The 16,394-nt window shown below is 27.1% G+C and overlaps 1 protein-coding gene across 1 annotated transcript; it reads left to right on the top strand.

Annotated features, from left to right (window-relative positions):
- LOC122849348 (cadherin-86C-like) lies at positions 1-12,847 on the top strand. The gene is given in 22 exon segments (XM_044148040.1): positions 1-52; positions 1,715-1,935; positions 2,014-2,243; positions 2,410-2,493; positions 2,581-2,706; positions 2,769-2,909; positions 3,015-3,138; positions 4,023-4,215; positions 4,308-4,551; positions 4,615-5,103; positions 5,192-5,362; positions 5,408-5,486; positions 5,552-5,786; positions 5,849-6,056; positions 6,129-6,354; positions 6,420-7,820; positions 8,022-9,029; positions 10,110-10,280; positions 10,338-10,603; positions 10,844-11,222; positions 11,316-11,516; positions 12,078-12,847. Coding segments are annotated over 21 exon segments (6,966 nt in total). The 5' UTR covers positions 1-52; position 1,715.
- The last annotated feature ends 3,547 nt before the right edge of the window (positions 12,848-16,394 follow it).

Below are 16,394 nucleotides of genomic sequence, written 5' to 3'. Positions count from 1 at the left end.
ATTTAATTAAGGATAACAAGGACATGTCTGAAATTTAAATTGTCAAAAACAGGTAAATTTAAAAATATATTTTTATTTTTTTATTTTTAGGTAATTTTTATTATTTTTAAAATTTAGTAAATTGATTTATTAATTATTTAATGTTATGGTTTTAATTAATTTTCAATATTTTAGTTTGTTAGATTTTTTTTTTTTAATATTATTTTAATAACGGAAAATTTGAAAAGCAAAAATATTAATTTTTTTTTCATAATTTTCATAATAATTTATTTAATTTTATTTATATTTTGATTAGTAAATTTTTTAATTATTTATTATAGATTTTTTAATTAATCTATAATATTTGAGCAAAAAAAAATTAATAATTGTTGATTATTAAAAATATTATTTACCAATTTTAAAACCAATCGTTGAATAATTTTTTTTTATCAAATTAATTTTACTTATTATTGTACTCTCAATTAATTTATAATAATTAAGTTTATTAATATTTTTTTCTTCGCTTTTATGTCTATTTTAATGTCAAATATTTGAGAAAAAAAAAAATAGTAATTGTTGACTATATTAAGTACAATATTCCCTAAAATTCAAACCAATCGTTCAATAATTTTTTCAATCAATTTAATTTCGACTAATTTTAAACCTCATTATTAAACCCATAATAAATTTAAAATATTTACTTTTATTATTATTTTTTTACTATAAAATATTTGAAAAAAAAAAATAATAATAATTGTTGACCGTTGAAGTTGTGTATGCTGATGTGATCTGACCCGATTCTAAGTCACGCATCGATCTCAATTCACACGTGGAGGACATCAAAGTACCTTCAGTTAAACACGAAAAAAAAAATAAAATATAAATACAAAATGAAAAAAATTAATCAAATGCAATTCCTATTGCTGTAATATACAAAAAAACTAAAAGCAATAAAACCTGAGTAATTTTTCACAAGTGCAATTTGTTAATACAATTGCGTAAATATTACAAAACAAACCGTGACGATTGACGAATAAACAAAATTATAAAAAAAATATATTTCTTCTTGCACTCGTGTCAGATAAATGTGTCGGTATAATGAATAGGTCCGACCCCATTTTCATGATTATAAAATCAATATATATAAAGAACTTTATCGGCTTGCAAAATCATCGTGCGACATAAATTGTAGGTTTCTATTTCCTTCCGATAACTATTCCCCAAAGCCGGAAGTTAATCCAAAAAATAATAAAAAAAATAAATAATAATAAACATTAATTTTCCCCTAAATTCTTGAAATAAATATAAAAAATATTTTCTTCAAATTTAATAGTATGTCCAGTTTTGATCTTGATGATTTCAATGACTCATATAAATATTGTTCGGTGTTAATAATTCACAAAGCACGCACCCTTCACCAGTTCATCGGACCTCGATATTTTTATAGGTAAAATATAAAGAAAATATCGATTAAAATTTATTTTCTTTTTTAAAAATAAAATGACCCAAATTGGTCAATTTTTTATTTTAATATTAACATTGAAATTTTTCGTTGAAGAAATTTTTTTCTATCGAATTGTGTATCGAAATTCAATTTGCAAACTCGTTGAAATAATAATTTACAAATGAGGAATAAAAAAATAAAAATTGTTATTTGCTCTATCACGCAATCGAAGCCATTGACCACCAAATAAATAATAAAAAATTTGTAAATTTATTGATTTTATTTTGACAGAATGCCATCAGAGAAATGTTGGAATTTTTCGATAATAATTATCTTGATTATTGTGGATATTGCAACATGTGCACGTCCAAGATTCGATTCATCAACAGACATGGGATTGGTACTTGTTCCAGCAGATGCAGAAGTAGATTCTGTTATATTTCGTTTACGTGCAACAGATCAAGACACAGATTTTCCACTGGTCTTTGAAATAACTGGTTAATATTTGTTCTATTTTCAATTCTAAAATATTTATTAATTGTTTAATGTTAAATAAATTGTTTGGTTTATTTTTAAAGCAACTGTAACACCTGTTGTGAGAATAGAAAATTTACCATGTACATTGTACAACAAAGTATGCTCGGCAAATGTAATATTAACAAAAAGACTGATTGCCGGAAGATTTCATGATTTTGCTGTTAGAGTTAGAGATTCAAAGGGTGATTCAAATTCAATGCAAGCAACTATTTCTGTTACCAATGCAACCACACAACGGGATAAAATATTTCCACATATACCAGCACTCATTATGGTACCAGAGGTATGGCTCAAAATTTATTCAACTAAACAGCAACAAATTGCACTTAAAAATTTATCTAATCATGATGAATCAATGTACCACTTGGACATTCCATTCAAGTTTAAATATACATGATAATTGTTATGCTCCATCAAATTTAATTTAATTTTTTTTTTTGTCAATTTAGAATGCAAAACCGGGTAAAGAATTGGACTATGTATTGGTGAGATCGAATCCTTGGAGTGGAAAGCCAGTTTACATTGAGCTATGGGTAAATGTCTTTCAACAAAAAAAAAGAATTGTCTCGTCGATATTATTTCATAGCAATTTTAAAAATACATTTATTAATTTTTTACAGCAACCAAAAGAATTGTTTACAATAAAACAAAGACAAACACCAGCACAAACTCGTGGAATAATAACACTTACTGGTGAATTAGATTTCGAAACCCAAACAATGCATACATTAACAATTTACGCGACAGTAAGTAATTATTATTAAATAATAAAAAATAAAATACTAACAAATGGATAATTGATTTTTAGGATCCATACACTGAGCCACATAAAGACACAAGAAATATTGCTGGTCTTCATCTTGTTGTGATTGTCCAGGATGTTCAGGATGTACCTCCAATATTTACACTTGCTCCACCACTAACAAAAATTAATAACACAATACAACCTGTATGTAAACAAAAAAAAATATATGACAAATTCATTATCAATCATGACAATGCATTATCATGAAAAATAAATAATTTATATTTTGATTATTTTTATTATTTAAAGGGGGATGTTATTCTGAGGGTGCATGCTGAAGACGGTGACAAAGGTGTACCACGTGAAGTAACTTATGGTCTTGTATCTGAAGGAAATCCATTCACTATATTTTTCAATATATCAGAGTCTACAGGTTTGTCGAATCACTGTAATTTTATCAAATAAAAAATGAAATAAAAAAGTCAATAATATACTTGAGTTGGTGAAAGTGACTCATAGTGGTGTATGGTTATCGTTACACTGGGAGACATAAAAAAAAATACAAATAAAAAGAAAAAAAAAAAAAAAAATCTAGAGTGGACTTAGTATCGATCTAGCTAGTCCTGCCATTTGTTAAGAACTTTTGATTTTAATCTCACGTTTCTAAGACGCATGCAATCGTCGCAGACTTTAAATACTTTTTTTTTTTTTTTTTTTAAATTTAACAAAGAATTTTATATTGTTGCTGGAACATTGAGCTTGATAATTGAATATTCAATTTAATGTAAAATTATACTGCTATTGATTTATGAGGAAATAAATTTTTAAAACGTTTTTAATTATAAAATTAATGGGAGATTATTATTTTCAATTTTAATAATTGAATTTTGTAAATTAGAATAATGGAAATTAATTTATTTTTTGAATATAATTACTATCAAAGTTATGGTAATATATAACAGATGATTTTAATTTTAATTTTTGTTTTTAATTGTTGTCAAAGAGGCATTCAATAAATTTTTAATTATAGGAATTTTTAAATGACTTTTAAAAATTTAAATAACTTGATGTTCGATTTTTAAAAATTGAATAAAATTATTCCGTAGTTGCATTGATAAATAACAATTTTTATAAATTTTTTTTCCTCTTTTTTTATAACATTTATGTGCAAGGAAAAATACAGTTACTATGAGTCATAAATAATTTCTAAATTACAGTCAAATAATTTGATAAATAAACCTAATAAAAATCAGTTATTTTTATATTTTTTAAAAAAATAATACGCTTGAAAATTGATAATAATTAAATGATTAACAGGTGAAGTAATTCTTGCAAGACCACTGGAAGAGTTAACAAAAATAACTCACGTTGGTGCACCAATTGTACTGAGTATTGTTGCTGAAGAAATACGAAGATCAAGTGATGAGCCACCAGCCCAAGCAACAGTAGTTGAAGTTGGGCTACTTCTTGGTGAACCAGGAAATAGTCCACCATCATTTGATAACGATAAGTTGGTACCGAAATTATCATCCATAAAAATAATATTAAAAAATAATTAACACCTCAATATTAATCCTTGTTTATTGTTGAAAAAAAAAATAGTTATGTCGCTTGGATGGATGAAAATGCTGAGCCTGGAACAACAATAATATTTACCGAGCCATATTCAACAAAAGTTAGTGATGAAGATATTGGAAAAGCTGGTGTATTTGCGCTAAAACTTGGCAATAATAATGGAACGTTTGAAATAAATCCAACAGTTGCTGAAAGATCAGTTAAATTTATTTTAACAGTCAGAGATAATTCCCTGATTGATTATGAACTTCACAAAAGTTTGATATTCAAGGTATTTATAAATTAATTATTTAAACAATACATTGTTAATTTAATAATTTATTTTTTTCATCAGATAATTGCTCAAGAAGTTGGTCCAGCAACAAATTTATCAACCTCTGTACCAGTTACAATATTTTTACGAGATGTCAATGACAATCCTCCTGAATTTCAAGAAAAAAAATATGAAATAACTGTATCAGAAAATATAACTGCTGGAAGTAGAGTGCTACAAGTACATGCAACAGATAAAGATACTGGTTTATTTGGAAGGATTCAATATACAAGAATAATTGGAGCTGGAGCTGAAGCATTTTTGATAAATCCAGTAACTGGAGTTATTACTATTGCAATGGGAACAAATTTATTAGATCGTGAAATGACAGCACAACTTCAACTTACAATTGAAGCTAGAGATGAAGATGGCAAAGGCTTAAGAGGAACTGTTTCTTTTATTGTTAATTTGCTAGATGTCAATGACAATCCTCCAGTATTTGAAAAAGATAATTATCAATTTATTTTAAATATGGATTTAACTAATTTTTCTACACCTGCATTTATCAAAGTAAAATAAAATTTTTTAATTTATTTAATTAACAATAAATAGAGCTTAATAATTGAGATATTTTTTTGATTATTTTATATAATTTTAGGCATTTGATGCTGATGCTGAGCCACCAAATAATATTGTGCGCTATGAATTAATTCAAGGAAATTATGATAATCAATTTTTTTTAAATGAAGAAACTGGAGAATTAACTTTACGTAAACAAATAACTAAAATTCGATATACGAGACATAATAATCATAGAAAAATATCAACGGATAATCAAAAAAACATAGTTAATATAGATAATAATAATAAAAATATAACAAAATTGTTAGATCGTAAAAAAAGAGATGATAAAAATATTCTTTATACATTAACTGCAAGAGCATATGATTTGGGTAATAAAAAAATATATCATGTGCATTGAAAACAATAATATAAATAATTAAAAATTAATTTTTAGGTGTACCACATTTATCAACAACAACAGTAATAAATATTATTGTAAATCCCTTGGCTGGATCAAGAAAAGTAATGTTTGTTGTACCAGGTGAACATCCAGATCGTTCAAAATTAGCAAATACTCTTGAGACAATAACTGGTGGTAAAATAACTGTTGAATCAATTGAGCCATATGTATCAGGAAGTCTTCCAAATAATTTTCCAAATGCACCACCAACTACAGATGGTGTAAAAAGGTAACCAACTAAAATACTAATTTCAAAATCGAAAATATAATATTTATGAAAAATTAATCTAGGAGTATTGTCATTGCTCGTGTTGAACAATTAACAAGTGAAAATTCATTAGTTGATATTGATAAAATTCGTGCTGTTCTTGAAGCGAATGGTGTCAATGTTATTCATGGTGACATGTCGAATGAAAGTATGGAAATACCAATAGCAAAAAATATCAATATCACAGTTAATTCAAATAAACCAATAACAACTGTACAATCTGACGAAGTTGTAAGTAAAAAAACTACAATAATATCATGAAAATTATCATATTAATATTGTATTAAATTAAAAATATTTTAGATAGTTTATCGTGCTGAAAATAAAGTGTTATTTTGGCTGTTGATGATACTTGGATTATTATTACTATTGACAATAATTGGATTGATACTTTGTTGTGTATGTCCAAGATGTCCTTTTTACATGTCACCAAGAAAAAGAAGAATTCATTCATCAGAAACAATAATAGCACGTTCAGATGGTAGACCAAAACGACATCTTCATCGTCGTCCACCAGCAGTTATTGAAGGTAGAATTAATTTCAATATATTTAGATTGCTATGGATTATATTTTTTAATTAACATAAATTATAGGAACATGGGAAGAAAAAAAACAAGCATGGAGTGCTGATGCAAGAACATACTGGCAATTTAATCGTCGTAATGGAAATAATGGTGGAATAGCATCACTACCTGGTGATGTAGCAAGAGTACATGATTACAGAGATAGAAATCAGCCACAAAAAGCAATGTCATTACGTTTAAATAATCGTGATAATAATTTACAAATGTATGAACAACGTTACAATGAACAAGAAAGAATTTATATTGAAGATATTGAAATGCAAAAACCACGTTATTATGATCAAAGAGATATTGATTCATTGCGTCAGCATGAATTTGAAAAAGGATCATATAAAAATCGTGATTCATTTAAACAATTACGTGATCAACATTATTATCGTGATGGTAATACAGAAATAATGAGACTTGTTACGAGAGATGGAGTTGATGAAACAACAGCAACAATGCATAGACATCCAGAAATTATTATAAATGATCATCCAAGTGTTCATCGTGTTGATGGTAAAGATATATTGTTACGTAGATTTATTGAAGATCAAAAATTACGTGGTCAGGAGTTTCAAGATGTGCATGATGTTGAAAGACAAAGTATGGATTCACATCAAAGACAAAAGAAAACATTTATACAACAGCAAGAAGTGTTGATAATACCTGATAAATTGGATCAACATGTTGAAGAGATTGGTCCAGATGTCCAGAGATTAATAATGAATCATGGAAATTATGAAATTGATAAAAGTGTTAAGCAAAAGATGCAACAGGATATTTTGACGAGTACGAGCCTGTTGATTCCAATGGCAAAGACATCGATGAATAGAACGAAAGAGCAGATGGGTAGTAGTAAGACATTAAATGCTCAGTCTTATGTGGGTCATGATTTTGAACTTGCACGACAAAATGCACTGTTGACGAGGATATTATTAGAACGAGATGGTAGAATTGGTGGGTTGATTGATTCAGCAAGTTATTTGGAGACTCAAAGTTTACCTGGACAAGTTGCAGCTGGTACACAGACTGATCAATCAGCTGCTACACAGACTGAACCAATTAGAAGTCGAAGTGACAATGAAGAATCTGAGGAAGATGCTAGAGGCAGAAGAAAATTGAAGCTTAAAAAAAGATACAATGATGAGGTTAAACGAACAAGAACATCTTGGATTAGATCACCAATTCAAGAGGAAGATCGACAGTATATAGAAAAACAAAAAATTGGATTTAGAAAAAAAACAAGAGATAATAAAGATACAAGAAAAATTGAACCTGAAGTTCTCAAAGAAATATCAGATTCACTTGATGAAACTGGAGATATTTCTGCGTCTTCTAGACAATTTATTGACAGTGCAAATTCTCAAGATAATGAAGATATTGATAAATATAAAAATGAAAATAATGATAATAGTTTACAGCAAAGTATTAAAAAAGAAGTTAATAAATTACATAAAAAATTAAAAACAAAATTAATTGATAATAAAAAAGTACAAGATATTGAAAATAATGAAAATTCCAAATTAAAATTAGAAAATGGAAAAATTAATTTGGATGATAAAAATTTAAAAATAAATGAAATAAAAAATGTAGAAAATTTAAAATATGAAAATTCATCAAATTCAGAAGAACAGGTTAAAATTTCTGATGAAAAATCTAAAAAAAATCATGCATTATCAATAAGTACAGCAAGCTCAGAAATTGAAGAGATAATGGAAAAATTACAGAGGAAAAATTCAAGCAAAAAAGATGGAGGAAAAATAAGAATGAAAATTGGAAAAGAAATTCATCCAAAGCTACGAAGACAAAAGAAAATTGAGATGAAAGAAAAAAAGAAAAAATCATGGAGCAATGAATCGGGATCAGAAAAACAAATGTCACCAATAAAATCAGCTCGTTTGACGAAAAATCATGATGATTATGATGAGTCAAAAAAATTAGATAAACCAAGTGAAAAGGGAATTAAAAATTACATTGATAATGCATCAAGATCAACAAAAGAAATATTAAAAAAATTAACTGTAAATATGTCTAGTGAAAGTGCTGATAAGCTTGATGACACTGAGACAAGTCCAGAAAAAATAATTCAAGATAGTTCAAGAAGTACAGAAGACTCATTGGGATATATTTCTCCAGAAGAATTGAGCAGAAAAAATAGTCAGGAAGCAAAAGAAAATGAAAAAAAAATAGAAAATGAAGCTGAAGTTGATGAAGAACCAGTTGACAAGGGATCGACTATGAAATCTTTTTATTCGGCGGCTTCTTTTGTTCATACAATGTCAACAAGAGCTCTAAAATCCCAAGAGTCTGATACAAAAGTTTCAGGGACAAGGGAATCTGTTGTTCAAGAAGGTGAAGTACCAGTTGATGAAAAAATTAATTCAGCAGGAGAATCTAGTGTACAAAACATGGAAAATTTAGAAAAACAAAAAGGGGAAATTGACAATCGAGAAACTTTAAATTTAGATGATAAAGAATCTGATGATTTGATGACAATTAAATCAATGGATTCGGCAGTGACAGTGATGGGGAGTATTAAAGAAATGATGAAAAAAGCTCAATCTGATGAATCAAATTTTGTAGATGATGCAAAATTAATTGCTGAAGAAGCTAAAGATTTTATTGAAGAAAAACGTGAAGATGTTGTTATGAAAATTAAAGATAAAATTGAAAAAATTACTGAGGACAGAAAAAAATCATTGGAGCTTGCAAAATTAATTGCTGAAGAAGCTAAAGATTCTATTGAAGAAAAACGTGAAGATGTTGTTATGGAAATTAAAGATAAAATCGAAAAAATTACTGAGGAGAGAAAAAAATCATCGGAGGTTGAAAAAATAGATGATAAAAATGAATCGAAAGTTATAGAAAAAATTAAATCAATTGTTGATGATGCTGAAGATACTGTCAAGCAAAAAAGCATTGAAGTAATTACAAAAATTGAAGATAAGATTGAAAAAATTAATGGAGAAAAAAATGAATTAATTAAAGAATTATCCAATGAGAAAAAAATGGATCATTTTGATGATTTAAAAATTGGAGAAACAATAGAAACAGTGAGTGATAAAGCTAAAGATATTGTCGAACAAAAAAGCACTGAAATTATTTCGGAAATTAAAGATGGTGTTGAAAAAATTACGGGAGAAAAAAATATAGCAATAACAGAATCATTTGAAAAGGAAGAGAAACATGGTGATGATTTAAAAATTATAGAAAAAGTAAAATCAATTATTGATGAAACTAAGGATTCAATTAAAAAAGAAAGCAGCCAAGTTGTATCAAAAATTGAAGCCAATATTAAAAAAATAACTGAGCAACGAAAAACTTCATTGGAAGCAGAAAAAATAGTCGAAAAAAATGATTTAAAAATTATAGAAAAAGTTAAATCAATTGTTGATGATGCCAAAAATACAGTCAAGCAAAAAAGTACTAAAATAATTGAAGAAAGCATTGAAAAAATTACTGGAGAAAAAAATAAATCAACGACTGAATTATCAAAAGAGCAAGAAGAAAAAAAAGATCATCCAGATGATTTAAAAACAACAGAAAAAATAAAATCAATCGTTGTTGAAAATGAAGATCCTGTCAAGGAAAAAAGCACAAAAGTAATTTCAAAAATTGGAAATGATGTTGAGGAAATTGCTGAAGAGAAAAATGATCATCCAGATGATTTAAAAATTATGAAAAATATAAAATTAGTAATTGATAAAACAAAAGATTCAATAAAACAAGAAAGTAGTGAAATAGTAGTAAAAATTGAGGACAGCATTGAAAAATTAACTGGCAAGAAAAAAAAATCAATACGAGAATTGTTAGACAAAGAAAAAGAAGAAGAAAAAATTCCAAAAGACGAGGAGATTATGATTTCAGTGGAGTCTCTTGAACATCGTACAGAAAATCAATTTGTTTCGGAAATAAATAAAATGTCAATTGTTGAAAATACAGAAAAACAAAAAGCAGCAGTTGAATCAGTATCACCTGTCGACATTTTACCAGCAAACTCACAAGTATTGATTTTAGAAGAGCCTACATTAAAAAGTGCCTTAGAAAATGTAAATATAATTGAAAAAAAAAATGATGATGATACTTCAATGAACAACACATCAACACAAGTTAAAATTAATTTACAAGAAGAGTCATTTTTAGCTGATGAATTAATGACAGTTGAAAAAAATTCTGATGCTCCAGATGTTCTACTAAATGTCGATCAAGTACCAGCATTAAATTCATCAAGCTCTTCATCAAGAAAAAATAGTTTAATAATTCGTGAAACATCATTTTTAAATTCTCCAAGAAGACAACCAGTTGAAGAAAAAAATATCCATGGATCATCTGAATCAATACAATCAAATAATTTAGTTCCTGAATTAAAAATTCAATCACCAAGTCCAATTTTAGATGATGATAAAAGTACTGTTAAATATGAAAATAAAGATGTTAATAAATTTGAGTCATCAGATACCATTGAAGATGACAGTGATGTGTCAAGTGAATCATCAACAAAAACTGCATTTACAGCTCGTCCATATGGTACACCACGTCATCGTCACTTGATAAGACTTGATCAGTCAATTGACGATGACATTGAAGATATGAAAAATTTAAAAACTGATGATTTAACTTTGGAAAATAATGAAGAAATAATTAGCGTTGTTATGACAGAGCCAGGTGATGAAAAATCATTCGAAAAAATGGAATCTATTTTATTGGTAAATAAAATTGAAGAGCCAACAACAAGTACAGCTGAAAATACAGGAGAAATGATGAAAGAAAAAATAGCTGAAGAAGCTAATAAAAGTTCAATGAAGCTGAATGAAGAAGAAATAAATAGTGAGGAACAAAATAAGGTAGAAATAATATCTAAAAATAAAAAATCAACATTACAAAAACATGATGATGATGATGGATCTACTTATGTTCCAGATGAATCAACTTTGATGAAGAAAATTACTCTAAATAGCTCTGATGAGTCTAGAAAATCAACGGCAAGTAGTAGCAGTACAACAGGCAGTAGTAATAAATCAACAGATAAAAAAACGACAGCTTTTAAAGATAACAACAGCAAGGCCATGAAATTAGAGAGTACAAAAAAAATACAAAGATCAAATAGTCAAAGAATAACAAGTAAAAAAAATACAAAATCAACTGATAAAAATGATGATAAAAAAATTGATGTACCTGTTAAATCATCAACTGGTCGTGGTGTCACAAGAATACCAAGTATATCAAAACAAAGTAGTTTGATTGATCTAAAAGCTCGTCAAAAACCATCTAAATTATCGGAGAAAAAAAATTCAATGGAGAAATTAATAAGCACTGATGATAAAGAAAAGAAAGAAGGTGAAAAAAAAATCATCAATTCACATGATAATATAAATAAGCCATTAAAAAAATTAATTAGTATAAAAAAAAAAAAATTACCAAATGATCAAGATGATAAATTAAAAAATGAAAAGAAAAATTTACCAGAAAAAATTGAGGATAAAAAAAAAAATGATAAAATTAAAGTTGATAAATTACCAACAGTAAAATATAAAATAATAAAATTAACACCTCAAAATGACAATGACAAGGTACCATTGAAAGAAAAGCATGAAATAATTTGTGAAAAAAAAAATGATTCAATTGATTTGCCATTGAAAGATGTAAAATTAAAAAAAAATGATTCAATGAATTTAAAGCCAGAAGATAATAATATAAAAAAACGTGAAAGATCTAAAAGTCCAAATAAAATAACAAAAGAAGAATTAACAGAAGCTCAATCACGTTATATGGAATGGTATAAACAAAATCGTGAAGAAATGGAACGTAAAAAATTGGAAAAATTTGATAATGAAATTGATGAACAGCCACCAAAATGGTTACGTAAAAGTACACGTCAAAGATGGTTAAAAATGAGTCCAGAAGATCGTAAAATATTTGACATACATACACCAGAAATAACACCAAAATTACGTAGAAAAATAAAGCCGTTAATAAATATTGAATCTGAACAACTTAGAGCAATAATTCGACAAGGTAGACAATTACGTCGAGCTGAAGGTGATAAAAATAATGAGCCAGTAATTGAAATATATGCACCAGATAAACCACCACCACCACAATTGCCACCTCCTCAATCATCAACATCATCAACAATGACAAGTGGTATATTACCACAGCCAAAATATCATTACCTCATTCAGCATTCTGAATATAATTTTGAAAGAATACCAGCACCATTTTATCTTCATCCACCATCATCATCAAATCAATCACCTCAATTATCACCTCAACAATTTGAAGAATCATCTGAGCTATTGTCAGATAATAAATATGATGATATTGATAAAAATTGTGCTCCTGGAAGATTACGACATCAACAATTGTTAGAAAAAAAAAGTGTATTTGATATTGCTTACAGTGAAGCATCACCGTCTCATTTACGAGCAGACAGTACAACTCCTCCATCATAATTATCATTGCATTTAAAAAAAAAGAATCTCCAATTTTTTTTTATCCATTATAATATTGTTAAATAGTAAATGAATTATTTTAATTAAATTTTAATTTAAAAAAAAATAAAAATCATGTAGAAAATTATTTGCCAAAGAAATTAAATACTTTTTTTTCTCTTTTTAATGTTAAAATTAATAAACAATGGTACTTCCGGTTCGAAATATTTCAAATGCAATGGTAATTTAAATGAAAAAATGTATTTATAAAAAATGATTGTTTTAAGTATAATTGTATCACTGCCGATGTGGATTAAATGTGTAATAATATAATAATTTGTAAATAAAAAAATAAAAATCATTGATATAATAATTTTTGATGTTTATATATTATAAAATTTTACCAACAATACCTTTTTTAATTTATGAATGTCTGTTATAAAAATATCCTCGTTTTCGACTTTACCCACTTTGACTCAAAATATATTTTATTATTACACTCGGCTGGCAAAAAGCTTCTTCAACTTGACATCATTCTTACGCAAATTTCAGTCGATAAAATACTGTAATTTATTGTAAAAAAAATATAACAACAAATTAGTTAATAAAAAAAAAAATAATATGCATATTTTTATGATACATAATTAGTTGCAAAAGCATGCAAAAGAAAGTGAAAAAAAAATTTAAAAAACTTGGAGTAACATGAGCGCTCAGCTGGTGGAAAAGTAGGAGAGTGAAATGAGGAGAAGTTTGTCGGTTCTCGGGGCTTGCTTGTGAAATAAGAAAAAAAAAAAAAAAAGTCATTATTTAAATGGACTGTCTACGTCATGAATGACGTAGCTGATAAAATAAGGCATTTGGTATGACGCTCAAGATGCAACTAACCTACCGTAATCAAAGTTACAATGGTGCATCGGACAAAACCGGAGACCGGTAAATCCTCTTCCACGGCAAACATATTTCAACAAGAAGTAAATACACCAAAAGCGCAGAGGAAATAGCTTATCACGTGATTCAATAAACGCGCGCGATAATATAAAATAAAAATTTCAACTCTTTTTCTACAATATGTTCTCCTGGCTAAGGCGTACGCCAACAGCCGGCCGCTTGTCATAAAAAACATGTTTAACACATAATATTAAACACTCAAAACCACCGACCACACATATATTATCATCATCGACCCTTCTTCAAGTAATTTAAATAAAAAAATAATAATAATAAAAAAAGCCAACAGACTTAATTAAATTCAACAAAAAAAAGGAGGAAGAAAAAGAGGAAATATTTGCATTAATTACAACTTGACTAATGGGCCATTAAAAATGAGGAAAAAAAAGAGGGTCGATTATTAAAACGATGGAATAATTAATTTTTTATATTAAAAAAAAAATTAGGTATTTAAATAAAACTGCATTTCATGACGATGGCTTTTATCAGTGCTTGTTTTTTCAGTGAGAAGATTTAAAAAAATTTAAAAAAAGACAACTATCCATTGAATATGATATCCTGATGGTTATTAAACAGATGTATATGAAAATAATATAAAAAAATATAATTTATACAAACAACTTGTATAATATAATTTTATAAATAAACAAATAATAAAATATTTATGTGTTTGTTTGTATAAATAAATAAATACACAGTTTAAGATGAATGAAATGTTTTTTTTTATATTGATAGATTGAGTTAGTGTAAAAAGTAACGGTTTGGATAAACAATGTATGAATGTTAATTGTTGTTAATAAAGAGCTGTGTATGTTGCTGTAGCAACGGAAAACAGAGTAGCGAAGAGGATAAATTTTTTACCCCCCTCCTGGATCAATCTACAACACTCTTACAAAATCAGATGCAACGCTCACCTGCATTATCACAATATACAATTTTATTTTTTTCATTTTCTACTATTATTTTTTATCAATGAAAATTATTTGTCAATTTAATTAATTAATTATAATTTAAATAGATATTTTATTTTTATTTTTTTCAAACACTTGACTCTTTGATAAGACTGTGTAAAAAAAAAATGAAAAAAAAAAATGATAAATGAATGGTTTTAATGATGATAAATTGAGGCAATTTAAATGACGAAAAAAAAAATTATTTAAGAAAAAATTTATCAATTATAATGGGATAGAAATTTAATTTATTTTTGTACATAAATTTTATTAGAATTGATACGTACCTGAGTTGGAGGTAAAGGGGTGAAAATAAGCCAAGTTACGATCCTGGCGAAATTTCAAATTCTCCTCTTCCTCTCTGGCAATTTGAAAATATAAAAAAAAAAAAAAGATAAAAAATATAAATAAATGATAAAATAAGGTATATAATATTTGAGCTTGGAACCACGAATTTTTTTTGATAAAATATTGGTGTGAGGTTTGGCCCACCCGGGCTAATGCCATCAATCATTGCCGAAATTCGGCAAAATTTTGGACAATGTTGGACCCAGGATACCATCACCAAAGTAGAGTTCTCTGGCTGGTCCACAGGGTGACAAGGGGGTAAAGGTGAAAGAGAGGAAATATATTCATATATATATATAAACCCCTTCCTACCAAAAACTAACACACACATGTAAACATATACATATCTAAACTTGGTTCATTCAAATACAACCAAAAATACGGACCAAGGCTCATTTATAAGTTTTTGTCTTGTAGGTATATATAGATTTTGGCATGAAGCCAACTCAACTCAACTCAACGATCCACCTATTCTTGAACTTTTAATATTTTTCAATGCACATTTTTATCATCTTCAAGATAAACTTACTACTTGGTACAATGATTTTTAAAATGATTGTTCTAATCATCAAAACAATCATTAAAACCACAAAATTCAAACAAATCATTTAAATTTAAATTGAACAATTTGCACAATTTATAAACTTTAAAAGTAGATTTTATAAATCATCATTTTCATCATTAAATTTTTAGAATTATTTATAAAAAAATTTATAATTATTATTGATTAGATAATAGATGCTAAATGTTGTTTGTTTTGTAGAGTTTTCAATGCAATTTTTGTTGAAAAAAAAATTATGAAAATTGATGAAATTGTAAGGGTTTTAAAAAGCAATGATTTGGTGATGCAAGTACTTGCATTTTACTCACAACATGTACATAATTTCAATGTGTATGACGTAACGTACGTAATTGTCGGTTGTACATGAAACAGGAGAATATACGTAAGAGGAAGATTTTATTTTGGACCAAAAATACATATATATACATACTTGTATGTGAATGAACTTGTTGAGCCAAAAGGTATGCCTTTAAAAAAAGCAAAAACAAAGTAGTTGGTGTACTTTGAAGCCTTGAAGGGGTACAATTCTCCTGATAATAATGAGGGAAAAAAAAATTACAAGTAGGATTTTATTTTATGTATTTATATTGTTGTTGTTGATGATATTATTTTCTAGTACGTATTATTTGTCTAGTACATATTTTTTTGAAGATTATTTTGTATGTTGTTTTGGGGTTTACTTATATTTAGGGGTGGTGTAATGCAAGTCAAGTAATTGTCGGTTGTACATCCACCAGGTGAATATGCGAAATAAGAGGAA

Source organism: Aphidius gifuensis, linkage group LG2 (assembly GCF_014905175.1).
Source record: "Aphidius gifuensis isolate YNYX2018 linkage group LG2, ASM1490517v1, whole genome shotgun sequence".
NCBI classification, from domain to species: Eukaryota; Metazoa; Arthropoda; class Insecta; order Hymenoptera; family Braconidae; genus Aphidius; species Aphidius gifuensis.
Note: the sequence above shows the minus strand (reverse complement) of the source record. Positions and strands in the feature narration are given on the sequence as shown.